At 42.3% G+C, this 16,642-nt stretch overlaps 1 protein-coding gene across 1 annotated transcript in view; it reads right to left on the bottom strand.

The window, feature by feature from the left end:
* Positions 1-6,326: 6,326 nt before the first annotated feature.
* zbtb37 (zinc finger and BTB domain containing 37) overlaps positions 6,327-16,642 on the bottom strand; it is a 29,134-nt gene continuing 18,818 nt past the window's right edge. Inside the window, exon 5 of the mRNA XM_043700033.2 lies at positions 6,327-11,014. Coding sequence (XP_043555968.1) covers positions 10,532-11,014 — 483 coding nt within the window. The 3' untranslated portion in view covers positions 6,327-10,531. The remainder of the gene's footprint in view (positions 11,015-16,642) is intronic.

Genomic DNA, 16,642 nt, shown 5'->3' on the forward strand with positions numbered 1-16,642 from the left:
TCTTTCAGGCAGATTTAAGCCAGGAATCCCTCCTGTTGGCTCAGTAATGAGGTCATTTACCCTGCCGACTGTTCTGCATACCTTGGTACAACGTTAATATCAGTCACGTGAATATTAGTTGCTGTTTCTCAGAATAGCCAGTGTGATTTAAAGTGCTGGGTTTTTCAAGGCTTTGTGAAGGGGACAATCAGTGCTGCCTCTGTATTATTTTCCATAATGGAGCACAATTACGTCACAGCGAATTGTAGGTGGGAGAATGTGGGTCAGCATCATGTGCCACTAAGTTAGACTCCCTGCCACTGTCTTGTGGCAGTACTTAGCTGCTGGAGCATAAGGAAGGGCAGTATACTGCAGCAGAATTGACCAGGGCCACAGTTGCAAAGAATTCTGGCTGTGCACATCTGTGATGTTTAAATAAGCTAAGTTTCACTGTTCAGCCAATAGGTGAGAGTTCCGTCTAATTAAAACACTGAAAGCTGGATAGTTAAATGATAGAGCCATTCATTAACTTTCTGACCCTATAATCCGTCTGGCCCCAAGTGTCAAATGTTACAATTGACCTTCATCATTGGCAGCGATTTCCATGCTGAAGTGCTCAGTCTCCATGCGGCTCCTGTCTTGGTCCATGAATATTAGTGTCTTACTAATATTGTCCCTGTCTTACTTATGGTGTCTGTGATAGGCAGTGAGTACAATCAAGTTTTAGGTTCAGGGATTTGTAGTCAGGACATTTGGTTGTAAGCTTTTTATTGGATGTAATGTGGTCCAGAGGTTTGTTTGGTGGGTGGAAGGAAGAAAGAGAGAGAGAGAGAGACCGAGAGAGACCCCATTTCAATTGCTACCATTTCCCCAATGTTTCACCACTGTCTTATTACCTATATTGTCGGATTTCATAGTGCTTTCGTCTTCCAAGTGCTTAGAAGGTCCAAAGACAGGACTAATGGAAAGTGAGTGGTTGAGACTCACTGTGGATAGTTGAATCGGTGGTTCCTGTTAGAATGTTCACTTCTATGGGGGCTCAGTGATTGTGAAGTTGCACACTTTGACAGTCTAGCAGCAATCTAGCAGTCTAGGAGGTTTGACTGAGCCTATGTACAGCCATGTTAGGGAAACACCTGCACATTCTGAAATGTTACAAATGTGTGCTGCATGTTCTATATACCTGCTTAGATGTGTCTGCTAGGTAACTTGTAAACACTAAATTCACTATAGCCAACTTGCTTCTCTAGTTTCCTCTGTTCAGATTTAAGACTCTTCTTTCAGAACTTCCAAATTTCCTGTAAAATTCTATCAGATTATAGTCACTATTTCCCAAAAGCTTATCTACATCAAGGTTATTAATTAGCCCTTTCTCATTATACAGCATTTAATCCAAAATAGTCCAAACCCTAGCTGGTTCTTCAACATACTGCTCCAGAAATCCATCTTAAACACATGCCAAGAATTCATCCTCCACACCCCACATGCTGATTATGTTTATTAAATCAAAGTTGCCCATTATTACTGTATTATCCATGTTACCTTTAATTTCCTGATTTATACTGTGCTAAACATTACTCCTAATGTTTGATGGGTAATAAACAACACTAATAAAGAGCCCTCTTGTGGCACAGCAGTAGAGTCTCTATCCCCACCCGTGTTCAAGTCCCACATGTTCCAGAGGTGTGTAAAAACATCTCTGAACAGGTTGATTAGAAAAATAGGTTAAATGATTAAAAACACACCAATGTTTTCTTCACCTTGCTGTTTCACATCTCTGTCCAAATTGATTCCACATTGCGTCACGGTGGCTCAGTGGTTAGCACTGCTGCGTCACAGTGCTAGGGTCCCAGATTCGATTCCAGCCTCGGGCAACTGTCTGTGTGGAGTTTGCACGTTCTCCCCGTGTCTGCGTGGGTTTCCTCCGGGTGCTCTGGTTTCCTCCCACAGTCCACAGATGTGCAGGTCAGGTGAATTGGCCATGCTAAATTGCCCATAGTGTTAGGTGCATTAGTCAGGCGGAAATGGGTCTGGGTGGGTTACTCTTCGGGCGGATCGGTGTGGACTTGTTGGGCTGAAGGGCCTGTTTCCACACTGTAGGGAATCTAATCTAATCTAATCATGATCCTTCAATACAAAATCCTCTCTCGCTAAGATAATCTTTTATTAAGAATGCTAATCCCCTCCATTTCCTTTTTGCCCATCTTTCATACAATAATGAATAGCCTTGAATATTCAGTCCTGGTCACCATGTAACTATTTCTCTACAAAGGCAATTAAATCATGCCCATTTACATCTATTGTGGCTTCAAATCATCCACCTTGTTGCAAATACTGCATGCATTCAGATGGACTACCTTGACTTTCTAAACATTGTTCTACATTCTAATCCCATTTGATGCTTGCCTTCACATTGTTAATGTTTTTACATTCATTTATGGGATGACGGTGTCACTGGCTAGGCCAGCATTTATTACCCATCCTTAATTGCCAGAGGGCAGATAAGAATCAACCACATTGATGTGGGCCTGGAGTCTCATGCAGGCCAGACCAGGTAAGGATTAACAGTCCAGCGATAATATCACTAGGCCACTGCCTCCCTTTAATCTTCTAATTTTGATTCCTACTTTCCAGTTTCCTGTTACCCCTCTGAGCTCTTGCTCAGGTTCCTACCTGCATTAATCTACTTTAAACCCATGTTGACAACATTAACAAGTCTCCTTGAAATCCATCCACCTTTTACAGTTCCCAACTGCCCAAGAACTGGTTCCAAAAATTCACAAATCTGATGTCCTCCTTCCTACTCTTATTACAATGCACACTAGCATGGCACTGAAAGCAATCCTGAGATTTCTTTCAAGACCTCACCCGCTTTTCACCCTCCCCAGAACATCCTATAGTTATGCTGAGAAACTTCGATCCTGGCCCCAAGAGGCACCGTACTATCCGCGAGTCATGACTAAGTTGCATGTGATGAATCCCATATCATTATTGCTGTTCCACTCTTCCTCCTTCTGTCACGTGCAGCTGAACCAACTGTGGTGCCGTGGACTTGACTGGAGCTGTACTCTTTTGAGGAATCACAACCCTCCCCAGCAGCCAAAATGAAAACCAATTTGGGAACTCGTGCCTGGTTCTCAGACTTTCTGGCAGTCACTGAATCCCTTTCTGTCTGTACGGTCCTGTAGTATGACCACCTTAATAAACCCACTATCCAAATTGTTCTCTGCCTCCCACATGCACCTCAGTGACAACAGCTGCTGTCTGAGTTTCAAATCTTGGGAGTTCACACTTCCGAATTTGAGACGCACGGTGTGTCCATCATTTCCTACCTACCACAAAATGAATTCAATTTGGCCAAACTGCCCAGCTATGCCTTAACTTTAATAATAAGCACAATAACACACTGGCTATTTGCTGATTAGCTTTATTCCCTTTACCAAAGGAAGAAACAAATAATACTAGTAATTGAAAATCAAAAAAAGCAAGGAGCACCTTTTTCCTTTGCCGAACTCTCTCAGTCACCAAACCCCAGGCCTTCACTTAATTTAAGTTCTACTCTATCAGATTGATGAGGGCAGAGTGGTAGATGTGATCTATATTGACTTCAGTAAGGCGTTCGACAAGGTTCCCCATTGGATACTGGTTAGCAAGGTTAGATCTCACGGAATACAGGGAGAACTAGCCATTTGGATACAGAACTGACTCAAAGGTAGAAGACAGAGGGTGGTGATGGAGGGTTGTTTTTCAGACTGGAGGCCTGTGGAGTGCCACAAGGATCAGTGGTGGGTCAACTACTTTTTGTCATTTACATAAATGATTTGGATGCGATCATAAGAGGAACAGTTAGTAAGTTTGCAGATGACACCAAAATTGAAGGTGTAGTGGACAGTGAAGAAGGTTACCTCGGATTACAACAGGATCTTGACCAGGTGGGCCAATGGGCTGAGAAGTGGCAGACAGAGTTTAATTCAGATAAATGTGAGGTGCCACATTTTGGGAAAGCAAATCTTAGCAGGACTTATACACTTAATGGTAAGGTCCTAGGGAGTTTTGCTGAATAAAGAGACCTTGGAGTGCAGGTTCACTGCTCCTTGAAAGTGGAGTCGCAGGTAGATAGGATAGTGAAGGAGTTTGGTATGCTTTATTTTACTGGTCAGAATATTGAGTACAGGAGCTGGGAGGTCATGTTGCAGCTGTACAGGACATTGGTTAGGCCACTGTTGGAATATTGCATGCAATTCTGGTCTCCTTCCTATCAGAAAGATGTTGTAAAACTTGAAAGAGTTCAGAAGAGATTTACAAGCATGCTGCCAGAGTTGGAGGATTTCAGCTATAGGAAGAGGCTGAACAGGCTGGGGCTGTTTTCCCTGGAGCATCAGAGGTTGAGGGGTGACCTTATAGAGGTTTATAAAATCATGAGGGACATGGATAGGATAAATAGACATTTTATCTTTTCCCTGGGATGGGGGAGGAGAAAGTGAGGACTGCAGATGCTGGAGATCAGAGCTGAAAATGTGTTGCTGGAAAAGTGCAGCAGGTCAGGCAGCATCCAAGGAGCAGGAGAATCGGCGTTTCAGGCATGAGCCTGAAGAAGGGCTCACGCCCGAAACGTCAATTCTCCTGCTCCTTGGATGCTGCCTGACCTGCTGCGCTTTTCCAGCAACACATTTTCAGCCCTGGGGTGGGGGAGTCCAGAACTAGAGGGCATAGGTTTAGGCTGAGAGGGGAAAGATATGAGAGAGACTTAAGGGGCAACTCTTTCACTCAGAGGGTGGTATGTGTATGGAATGAGCTGCCAGAGGAAGTGGTGGAGGCTGGTACAATTGCAACATTTACGAGGCATTTGGATGGGTACATGAATAGGAAGAGTTTGGACTGATATGGGCCGGGTGCTGGCAGGTGGGACTAGATTGGGTTGGGATATCTGGTCGGAGTGCAGGGATTGGACTGAAGGGTCTGTTTCCATGCTGTACATCTCTATAACTCTAAGTATATGCCCTATTCACTCTTTTATACTTGTCCTTCCAGACAATGTTTCTGATGGAGAAGATTAAAACGTGGATGAGTTTCACAGACTGCTTCTGTCTAATTCCATTACAACCATTTTGGTTTCAAGGTTTTGTGGAAGAACATATTTGAATAATAAACAGTCCTCAATGGGACAGCATTGAGGGGCATTCTAATTGGTGGAAGAAAACAACTTGCACATATGTTATACAGCATGACCCCAGGAAGCTTCACAGCCAACTGTTGGGAATATTTGTTATGCTATATATAGATAGAAAAGTAAGTTGTGAAGAGGAGATTGAGAGTCTACAGAGGGATTTCAACAGATTAAGCAAATGTGGAAAATTTGGTAGATGAAGTATAATGTGGCAAATGTGAACTTGTGCACTTTTAACAGAATGGAAAATCAGTACGATATTTGAATGAAAATTACAGAACTCTGTGGTACAAAGGCATCTAGGTGTCCTGGAATTTGAGTCACAGAATGTTTTGAGAGTACAGCAAGCAATTATAGAATAGAATCACAGAAAACTTACAGCTCTTGGCCCATCAAATCTGTGCTCGCCAAAAACCTAAACCATTTTCTAGCATTTGGTCCACAGCCCTGTAGACATTTACAGTGTATGTTATTAGGAATTAAGATGACAAATGGAATGTGGTTTATTGTTTTATATTGAAATATAAAAACAGATAGGTTTTACAGCAACTGCAGGTGGCCCTTGCAAAATTATATCTGGAGTACTGTGGATAAATTTAGTCCCCTTGCTTAAGGAAGGGTATAATTTCATTGGAAGCAGTTCAAAGAAGTTTCACTCGACTGATGACAGGTTGGTCTTACAAGGAGAGGTTGAATGCATTAGGCTTATATCCACTGAAAGCCACAAAAACAAGCAGTGATCTTACTGAAATACAAGATTCTGAGGATATTTTGACAGCTTGGTTGTTGGGAGTTGCTTCCCCATCTGGAAAGATAGAAGCAAGGGCCACAATTTAAAAAGTAAGACAGAGAGCAGGAGAATTGTCTTCTCCAAGTAATCTGTGGAAATCTGCTCCCCAGGGAGCAATAAAGGCTGGATTAGGTAAGATTGTAGTTTAATATGTGAGTCAAAGTTTATTGAGCACAGACAGGAAAGCAAAGGTTTTGTTGAATGCAGCAGGTGTGGCACTAAGTGATTTTTGCAGTCCCCAGCAACCGATTATGTTGGTGGCGTGGGCTTACTCCCCAGGTTGGAGTAAGCTTCTGCTAGGAGTGCTCACCTCACTGGTGAGCCACTATTCAATGCTCAACAAGGTAGTCTAGTAAATCAGACATCTGAAAGCACACACAGCACAAACAGTTTTCTTGCATCAGTTTATTTTACCTAAGGTTTCGCCTCTGTCCACCGGGGCTTGTGAGCGGCTCATATGTTTTCAGCTGATGTCCTTGAGTAGTCGTAGGTTACTGGACCAATCAGAACTCAGCCTGAACACGTTTTCATAACTTAAGTTTCAAATAATTTTCTATTACCAGCTTTACTAGTATTGGGGAACCTAGTTTAGCAGAAATAATTAACTTTTAATCATGTAAAGTGGGTCAATCCTGATAGGTTAAAGGGAAGAACAGAAAGCAGGAAACAGGAAAGCCAGGTGAAGATATATATTAGAAAACTGATATTTACATAAAGCCTGTCCAATCTTTCCAGTTCCTTTGTGCCCAACATGGCTCTTTGTATTTCACACTTCCTCAAACAACTCCCTCAACTGTTCCACATGATGTCCAACATAACATTGTAATCCTATCTTTGGTTGACAATTTAGAGATGATCACTAAAATTCCAGGGATATTAATCTTTACTCACGAAAAGTGTGTTACTGGAGAAGGGATGAACGCTTAGTTAACGATGGATGGATGACTATTATTTTAGATAAATTAAGCTAAGACCCAGACCTAATACAAATGTTAGGTTTGTCCTGAGGCTGTGAGAAGGAGTGCACAAAGGCCAATGAAGTAATATTTCAGGACTAAACTGAGTGAGAGCATTTTCCAGAGCTCTGGAGAATGAGTCAGTGCTAATCTGGGAATTACAGGCCAATTAACATCTGCAGCAGGCCAAGTCTTCAAATAACAAAATGCTGCATACCTGGTTAAATATATATTTTTAAAAAAGAGTTTGAAGCAATCAGAACAGATTTCAAAAGGGGCAATCAGACTTAACAAACCTCAGAGCTCTGAGGAGTGAACAAAGTTGGGAGATGAGATAAAGTGGGGTTTTTCCCATGGCATTTGAGAAAAGCCTCTGACAAAGATGTCACTTGAGAACTTGACAGCAGATAAATCATTACGAAATTGGGGGGAGTTGGGGAATGGGAAACTAGATTAAAAAAACTGGTCAGAGCAGAGGAAACAGTTTAATAAAAAGCAGAATAATGGTATCCAACAGGTTTCCCTTCTGGGTTACTCATACACTCTGCATGCATCAAGGATTTCAACATCAACCTTAAAAATAGTATTAAAATACGCAGATAAACCAAAACAGGAGGAATACTTCATTCTTTAGAAGACTAAAGGAAACCCACCAGATAGAGGGAATGGGCTGAAAGGAGTTAGATGCAAGTAACTGCAAATATGGGGTGATGCATTTTGGTACAGTTAGCAGCAGAAATTATTCTGATTGGGAGTGGACTTGGAGCTCTGGATAGTACAGTCTTTTAAACATTGCAAAACATTCAGTGCAACACTGAAATTGGATAAAGTTTTAAAAAAAAAATGGAATTCTAGTCTGTTTTATCTCGAGGTATATAAAAAGAAGTTAAGGGATAAAGCATCAAAATTTCAGACAAAGTAATGTCTGCAGATTGACCTATACAATGTAAAAGATATTACAGCTTTGGAGAGGATGCAGTGCAGATTCCTGAACGGACTTGACTAGTGAAAGGAAATACAAAAACTTGTAAAATTAAATTTTTCTTGTTAAAACCATGGTAAATACAGAATATTTAAAATTTAGAAGGGGATATAATTTATAGTGTTGAGGAGTCAAGAGCAAGGGCCATCGATAGAAGATTAAGTGAGATAAAGGACATGATAAAGTTTTTTTTTAATTCACTGCCAGGGTTAGGAATTCACTGCCAGGGTTTGGAATTCACTGCCAGGGTTAGTGATGAGGTAGAAACTACATTAATAGTGATGGAGGGAAACAGACGGGTAAATGTAATTGTAAGCATCTGCTTATGAGAATTAGTTTGATGGAACATCTTTGTATACCTTCTCACTCTGCAATGTTAAAAGACAACAAAATACCTTCTAACCCATGTAATAAACTCTACAGATCGCAATATTCCACTGGCTACTACCCCTTTTCCTGTAAACTAACTAACCTATCTGTTCTGAGGATTTCTCTCAATATGAAATTCCTTCCTACCTTGATGCTGCCTAATTACTGTAATCATCTCAATGAATGATTCATCTTGTTCCTGTGTTTGTCCTGACTGGATTCAATACACTGTAACCTTTGCAGTCTAGAACGAACAGGATCTGGATTTCAGAATTTTCTGGATTGTAGAAAGGTGTTAAAATGCTTAACACTAGAAGCGAGTGAGCCAGAGGACACTAAGCATATGAACATTTATCTGAAAGAGTGACAAAAAATTAATTATAAAATTTGTTTTATTTAATCAAAATACTGTGCTGTTTCTTCCATGTTCCTGCAGAGTACTAGATCACAATGTAACCAAATCAAGAGAGAATGCTCTGACTACTCAAACATTCCACACAATTGGAGTCTCTGAACAACAGATTTCCAGACTGGATAGGTTACAGTGTATAAAAAGCCAAGTTACTGGTTCAATCATTAAAATCATGTGACTGGCACAGCTGATTTATGAAGCTCTTCAAGCCTTGCTTTGATGTGATAATCTCCCTCACTAAAGATTCTGATTGTCACTAGCCTCTGAAACAAGAGGGTACAGTTATAACAAGAGGATATCCTTGAGGCAATGCTGCCATTCAATCAGATCACAGCTGATTTGTCACCATAACTCTATCTATACACCCTGGTTCTGTCCTGCTGAGTGACTTTACCCAAAGAAAAAAAAAATCCACAACTTCAGTTTTGAAATTTTCAATTGACTCCCAACCTCAACAGCTATTTATGAAAGTTAGTTGCAGAATTCCAGTACCTTTAAGTGTGAAATCACTCCTGAACAGCCCCTCTAATTTTATTGGGCTTGTTCTGAATTCCTCAGAAGAAATGATTTTTCTCCAACAATGCCAATGATCATCCACATGTCCCTTACCACCAGTTTTGTGCTAATGCATTAATTTCAACGCATTTGTGGGTCAGTAATTGTTAGATGAAAGGGAAACAAGTTTGGAAAGAGCAGAGTGAGCAAGGGAGAAGCTGTCTTGTCTGTCAATGTGCTACAGTGGAAAACACCCAGTGAGTCAGCGAAATCATCCCAAACTCTGTCTCTCCCCCCCACCCCCAATTACCCTGAACAATCCCACTTTGCAGAAGTATTTCTGCAGCAAAATCAAGGAGTCAGTGACATAATTAGTTTATTCCAAGAATGCTATAAATAATGGAATATTCTGTGTTCTGTACATTTCCCAATCCATTTATAATTTTTTATAAAAGCTTCACAAATCCATGCACAAATGCTTCATTGGATGGTCTATAAGAGGTATATTAGAAAAACCGCTCTTCAGTCATTATAATGAGATATCCCAGTTTGAAAAACACACATACAACTCAAGCACGACACACAAATCCACTCAACTATAAATCTACTGTCAAACCTGGCCACACACATTCCTTTGGAGTATCCATATTTCTCTTACATATTAGCTACCTATAGTAAAAACACCTTTTGTCATTCGTTTACAGAAATGTACAGAACCACAGGGTTTTCCATTCACAGCATTGGTACTCCATCATCGAGGAATCTGCCCAAGTAGTTCCACTGTAGTCCCTTTTCCTCAACCCCTTCAACACTCACACCTTCCCAAGAGAAGGTGCACCAGTTTTGTTTCTGTTCCTTCTAAATGTTGACACCGACAAATAAGTTCCTTAAACAGTTTTGGGGAAGTAACACTGAATCTTGCAGACAGGTTTCCTGGGCTGTTTCAGGATAGGTGGAGAAATAGGCCCAGAGTGTAACACACAGTGAGGTGCTTGGTGGGACCCTTGAAGATTCAAACAGTCAAAATGCTCTCTGTTGGATCTAATTGTTCAACATTAGCTACCTGGTCTTCAAAGAACCTGAGAATGACACACCTTTCTTCCCCATTCTCCCCCCTCACAATGCAGCAACAGTCCAATCACTTTCTGCTGCTATCTTCATAAGGCGGGGGAAAGTCATGAGGTTAAACAAGCAATGGTTGCATGCAACTTGGAGCAATGCAACAACAAATGTTCCTTTCCTGCAAAAGAAAACACCGCTTTGTATAATCAGTTCTAAATCCAAACGAAACAGTTCACACTAAATTAAAAGCAGCACCCCCGACCCCCCCCCCCCCCCTCTACCGAGGCGCTACAGACAAATATCTGTCCCCAGTGCACATTCAGTCTGGCCCAGTAGTTGAGACGGAAGTATGAATCAGTTCGCCAATGGCTTTCGCTTCATCTTGAGGCGGGGATTCTTCCCCATTCTGTCCCTTGGAGGTGGTCTCTGGTGAAATACTGTGTAGCCCCTCCAGCAGTGTGCAGCCCGGGTGGTTCTTTTTGAAGTGCTGATTTAAAATAGCCTGGAAGGGAAAGCTCTTGCCGCAGACGTGGCAGTGGAAGGGCTTGTTCCCGGTGTGCTTGCGGATGTGATATTCCAGCTGGTCCTTGCGGGTGTACTTTTTCCCGCAGATTCGGCACACAAAGGGTGTTATGCCCATGTGCAACCGCATATGGCGATCCAGGCTTCCCTTCTGGTTAAAAGACTTGCCGCAGTACAGACATGTCAGGCGAGGGTTGTAACGGTACCAGCGCTCAGCCACTTCTTGGTCCCGGAGGTACTCTTCATAGCCACTGACACCAAACAGGGGAGTCTCATCTGCCTGTAAGTGAACACAACATTAAAGCAGAAGCTGAGACAACAGAATGGCAAGTGCAAGACATGGGTTAAGTCAGTATATCCTGAATTTGCAGGTGTCAGAATGACGACTTTTGTTTGCACCCTTCAGCTTCTCTTTAAAAGAAAAGAAAGTTCACAGTTCACAACCTCAAAGCATCCCAAAGCGGTTTACAGCCAATGAGTTCCTCAGAGTGCCTTTTCTTCTTTACTAATGTAAAGAGCAACAGTGGAGAAAATCATTCCGATGACACTGTATTCTTGTAAACCTCCTCCGGACCCTTCTAATGCCAGCATATTCTTAGTTACTGAACCCAAAACTGCACACAATATTCCAAATGCAGTCTGACCATTATACAGCATCAGGAATACATCTCTGCTTCTGTACTCTGGCCCTCGTGAAATGAACATCAATACTGCTTTGTTAACTGCCAATTGAATCTGCATGATAATCTTAAGAGAATCCTGAACTAGGACTCCCAAGTTTCTTCATGCTTCAGACTTCAAAAACTTGCCCTAAATAGAAGATGGTCTACACCTCTAATCTTCCAACCAAAGTGCATAACCTCACACATTCCCACATTATAGTCCATCAGCCACTTCTTAGCCCACTCTCAGCCTGTTCACGTCCTTCTGCAGTCTCCCTGCCTCTTGACCTTTTGTGTCATCTGCAAACGTAGCAACTATGCCCTTCGTTCTTTCATCCAGATCATTAATGTGAACAGTGATGTGGTTGACCCTTTACTGTCCTGTGGGCAATAATTGCTGGCCTAGCCAGCGATGTCCTCATCCTGTGAGTTGTGAAAAGTTGTGGTCCCAACACTGATCCACTAGTCACCAGCTGCCATCCTGAAAAAGACCCCTTTATCCCCACACCCAGCCTTCTGCCATTATTCCAATTCTCTAACCATGCCAGTACCTTGCCCCTAACACAATGGGCTTTTATCTTATTTAGCAGCCTTCTGCATGGCGCCTTGTCAAAGGCCTTCGGGAAAATCAAATAGATTGCATCCACTGGCTCTTGGTAAAACGTGCTCATTACCTCCTCAAAGAATTCTAACATTTGTTAGGCATGACCTCCCTTCATGAAGCTGAGCTGACTCAGCCCTGTTTTAACATGCACTTCGAAGTATTCTGCAATCTCATCCCTAACATAAGACTCTGAAACCTTACCAACGACCAAGGTCAAGCAAATTGGCCTATAGTTTTCTGTCTTCTGCCACCCTCCCTTCTGGAATAGGAGTGTTGTGCTAGCCATTTTCTAGGACTCTGGGACCCTTTCTGACTCCAGTGATTCTTGAAAGATCACCAATACTTTTATAACTTTTCAACTGTCTCCTTCAGGACTCTGGGATTTAGTACATCCAGTCTGGGTGATTTATCCACCTTCAGACCTTTCAACTTCCCCAGCATCTTCTCCTCAAATGATGGTCACAACACTCATCCCTGCCCCAATTCTTGAAGATCAGGTATGGTGCTGGTGTCTCCCGCTGTGAAGACTAATACAAAGTACCATTCAGTTCCTCTGTCATTTCTTTGTTCCCCATTATCATTTCTCCAGCTTCATTTTCTAGTGATACAAGCACTCGTGCCTCTCTCTCAGATCTAAAAACTCATGCGGTCTTCTTTTATATTACTAGCTAGCTTACCCTCATTTTTCATCTTTGCCCCTCTTCTTGCTTTTTTAGTTATTCTGTGCTGGTTTTGAAAGGCTTCCCAATAAGCTTCACTACATTGTAAGTGTTTTTCTTTTATTCTGTCCCTGACTTCCCTTGTCAGGCATGGTTACCTCATCTTCCCCTTGTCTTTCTTCCTTTTTCCTCAAGGTGAATTTTGGCTGTACCTCCCTAGTTACCCTCAGACACTCCTGCCTTTGCTGCTCCACTATCTTCACATCCCTTCCAAACAACTCTGGCCAGCTCCTCGCTCATGACTTTATAGTTACCTTTACTCAATTATAGTACCATTATGTCTGATTCCAGGTTCTCTCTCACAAGCTGCATGGGTGAATTTGATCATATTATGGTCACTACCCACTACCAGTTCCTTCACCTTCAACTCAGTAATCAAGTCTACCTCAGGTATGCATCACCAAATCCAAAACTGCATCTGTTCCCTAGTTGGCTCAACCACAAGCTGCTCCAAAAAACCCATTTTGTAGACATTCCTCGAATTCCTTTTCTTGAGATCCAACCTGATTTTCCCAGTCCATCTGCACATTGAAGCCCCACATGTTTATTGTAATACTGCTTTTCTTATTTGACTTTTCTATGTCCCAATTTTGTTTCTTCCCCACATCCTGACTACTGCTATGAGTGAGGATCTAAAATTTGAATTTAGGCTGTTGTCAGAAGCAACAAGTATATGTAGATTTTTATTAACCACAATGGCTTTTCAATTTAAAATAACAACTAAATGGCTGCAAGTAATGATTTGACCCTGTGACCTTGAACTGATGTTTTGCTAAGTTGGCTGTATTTAGAGATAAGAGAAAACAATGGAGTTTTCATAATATGAATCATAAGACAGTGATTTGGTATTTGAACTAACCTTGAACTGCTACCATGACATGACGATTTATGTAATTAAGATCCCTTTCCCAGGGAATATCATTGGATTAGCCTGCTGTCAATCATGTCACCTTATTACATTTGATTGGTCTTTTCTTGTAATTAAGTCTGTACTGTCTCTTAAAAAACACAGTAATGTGTAATTTTTTAATGTAATTGCGCAACTTCACCATGGAACACAGAAGCTTTAACTTCTGTGTTGCTGGACAGAATTGCGTCAAGGTGCCTTAATTCAATAAACTAATGACCCTTGCTTTTGTACAGATCGCATTCCATTGATTCTTTTGACCGATCTCGAACCAACAGGCCCCTCTTGAGGGGTCTTTATCTTAAGGAGGCCTGTACATAACTCCGATCAGGGTCTTTTCCCCTTTGCAGTTCCTCAACTCTAGCCACACAAATTTTACATCTTCCAAATTTATATCATTTCTTGTTATCAATTTAATTTCATTTCTTACTAACAAGGCAACCCTCTGCGCATCTGCCTATCCTTTCAGTAGGATGTGTATTCTTGGATATTTAATTCCCAGCCCTGATCCCCTTGCAGCCACATTTACAATACCAACAACATCGAATCTGCCAATTTAAATCTGCGCTACAAGCTCATTCACCTTGCTTGATATACTGCACATATTTAAGACAGCCTCAGTCCTACATTGATTCCCCCCCTTCTCATTGTTGCCCCCTTATCTGCTGTGCCCGAAATTAGATTCTAGACTTGTTCCATACTTCTGTCCTATGATTTGTTCTGGAAACTTTAATAAACTCTGCTGAGTCCTCCTCACCAGCAGGATTCAGATGGAACCTGTTGCATTGGAATAGCTCCCTCTTTCCCCCAGTACTGGTGTTAATGTACATGAATTCAAACCTATTTCTCCCACACCAACCTCTGAGCCACACCTTTAGCTCTTCAATCTTTTTGACCCTCTGCCAATTTGCTCATGGCTCAGCTAGTAATGTAGCAATCAGATAGGAGGTTCTGTGGGAATGAGAGAGACTCATGGTTGGTGTGTTGCCAGGGTCGGTGGTGACTCGGATCATGTTTTCTGGATCCTTGAGGTGGTGGTGGAAGCAGCCTCAAGCCGTGGTCCATGTAGGTACCGACGGCATAGTTAGGAAAGGGGATGAGGATGTGAGGCAGAAGTCAGGGAGCTAGGGTGGAAGCTTAGACCTATCTCTGGTTTGTAACCCGTGCCATTTGGAAGAGAGGGAAGGAATAGAAATAGGAAGAGAGAGAGAGAGCGAGCGCAGTTGAACATGTGGCTACAGGAATGGTGCAGGGAGGGAGGGAGGGAGGGATTCAGATATCTGGAGAATTGGGGCTCATTCTGGGGTAGGTGGGACCTGCTCTTTGGGAGGGTTTAAACTAATTCACAGGGGGATGAGAACCTGAATTGTATAACCAGGGTACAGGAGGTTGAGAGGAGTGAGGTCAAGGTCACAGGAATGTACCAGCAGGCAGGAAGGTGGTTTGAAGTGTGTCTACTTTTTTTTTATTCTGCTTCCAGCAGAATATAAATAGATTGGAGAGATGGGCAGAGAAATGGCAGATGGAGTTCAATCCAGGCAAATGCGAGGTGATGCATTTTGGAAGATCCAATTCAAGAGCAAACTATACAGTAAATGGAAAAGTCCTGGGACAAATTGACATACAGAGACACCTGCGTGTTCAGGTCAGTTGTTCCCTGAAGGTGGCAATGCAGGTCAGTAGAATGGTCAATGCAGCATACAACATGATTTCCTTCATCGGACAGTGCATTGAGTACAAGAGTTGGCTGCTCACGTTAACAGTTGTATATGACTTTGGTTCGGCCACATTTGGAATACAGTGTACAGTTCTGGTCGCCACACTACCGAAAGGATGTGGATGCTTTGGAGAAGTTGCAGAGAAGGTTCACCAAGACGTTGCCTGGTATGGAGGGCACTAGCTCTGAACAGAGGTTGAATAAATTAGGATTATTTTCATTAGAAAGATGGAGGTTGAGGAGGGACCTGATTGAGGTCTACAAAATCATGAGAGGTGTAGACAGGGTGGATAGCAAGAAGCTATTTCTCCAGAGTGCGGAACTCAATTACTAGGGGTCACGAGTTCAAAGTTAGGGGGGTAAGGTTTAGGGGAGATATGTGGGGAAAGTTCTTCACACAGAGGGTGGCGGGGGCCTGGAATGTGTTGCCAGCAGAGATGGCAGAGGCAGGAACGATAGCATCACTTAAGATGCATCCAGACAGATACATGAATGGGCAGGGAGCAAATGGATACAGATCCTAGAAAGTAGGTGGCAGGTTTAGATAGAGGATCTGGATTGGCAAAGGCTTGGAGGGCCGAAGGGCTTGTTCCTGTGCTGTAATGTTCTTCGTTCTATCTCAACGTCAGGAACCTCCAGAGTAAGGTGGGTGAACATGCAGCATGGGTTGGTACCTGGGACTTCGATGTTGTGGCCATTTCGGAAACATGGACAGGAATGCTTGTTGCAGGTTCTGGGGTTTAGATGTTTCAGTAAGATCAGGAAAGGTGGTAAAGGAGGGGGAGGTGTGGTGTTGTTAGTCAAGGACAGTATTATGATTGCAGAAAGGGCGTTTGAGGACTCCTCTACTGAGGTCGTATGGGTTGAGATTAGAAACAGGAAAGGAGAGGTTACGCTGATGGAAGTTTTCTATAGGCATCCGAATAATTCCAGAGATGTAGAAGAAAGGATTGCAAAGATGATTCTGGATAGGAGCGAAAATAACAGGGTAGTTGTAATGGGGACTTTAACTTCCTCAATATCGAATGGGGATACTATATTTCAAGTAGTTTAGATGGGTCAATTTTTGCTCAATGCGTGTAGGAGGGTTTTCTGACACAGTATGAAGATAGGCTAACAAGAGGTGTGGCTACATTAGATTTGGTATTGGGTAATGAACCTGGCCAGGTGTTAGATTTGGAGACAGGTGAGCACTTTGGTTTTAGTGACCACAATTTGGTTACATTTAATTTAGCAGTAGAAAGGAATAGGCATATACCACAGAGCAAGAGTTATTGCTGGGGGAAAAACAATTATGAT

The sequence above is a fragment of the Chiloscyllium plagiosum genome, unplaced genomic scaffold (genome assembly GCF_037043375.1).
Source record: "Chiloscyllium plagiosum isolate Xiang-an unplaced genomic scaffold, Cpla_swu_hap1 HiC_scaffold_9, whole genome shotgun sequence".
NCBI classification, from domain to species: Eukaryota; Metazoa; Chordata; class Chondrichthyes; order Orectolobiformes; family Hemiscylliidae; genus Chiloscyllium; species Chiloscyllium plagiosum.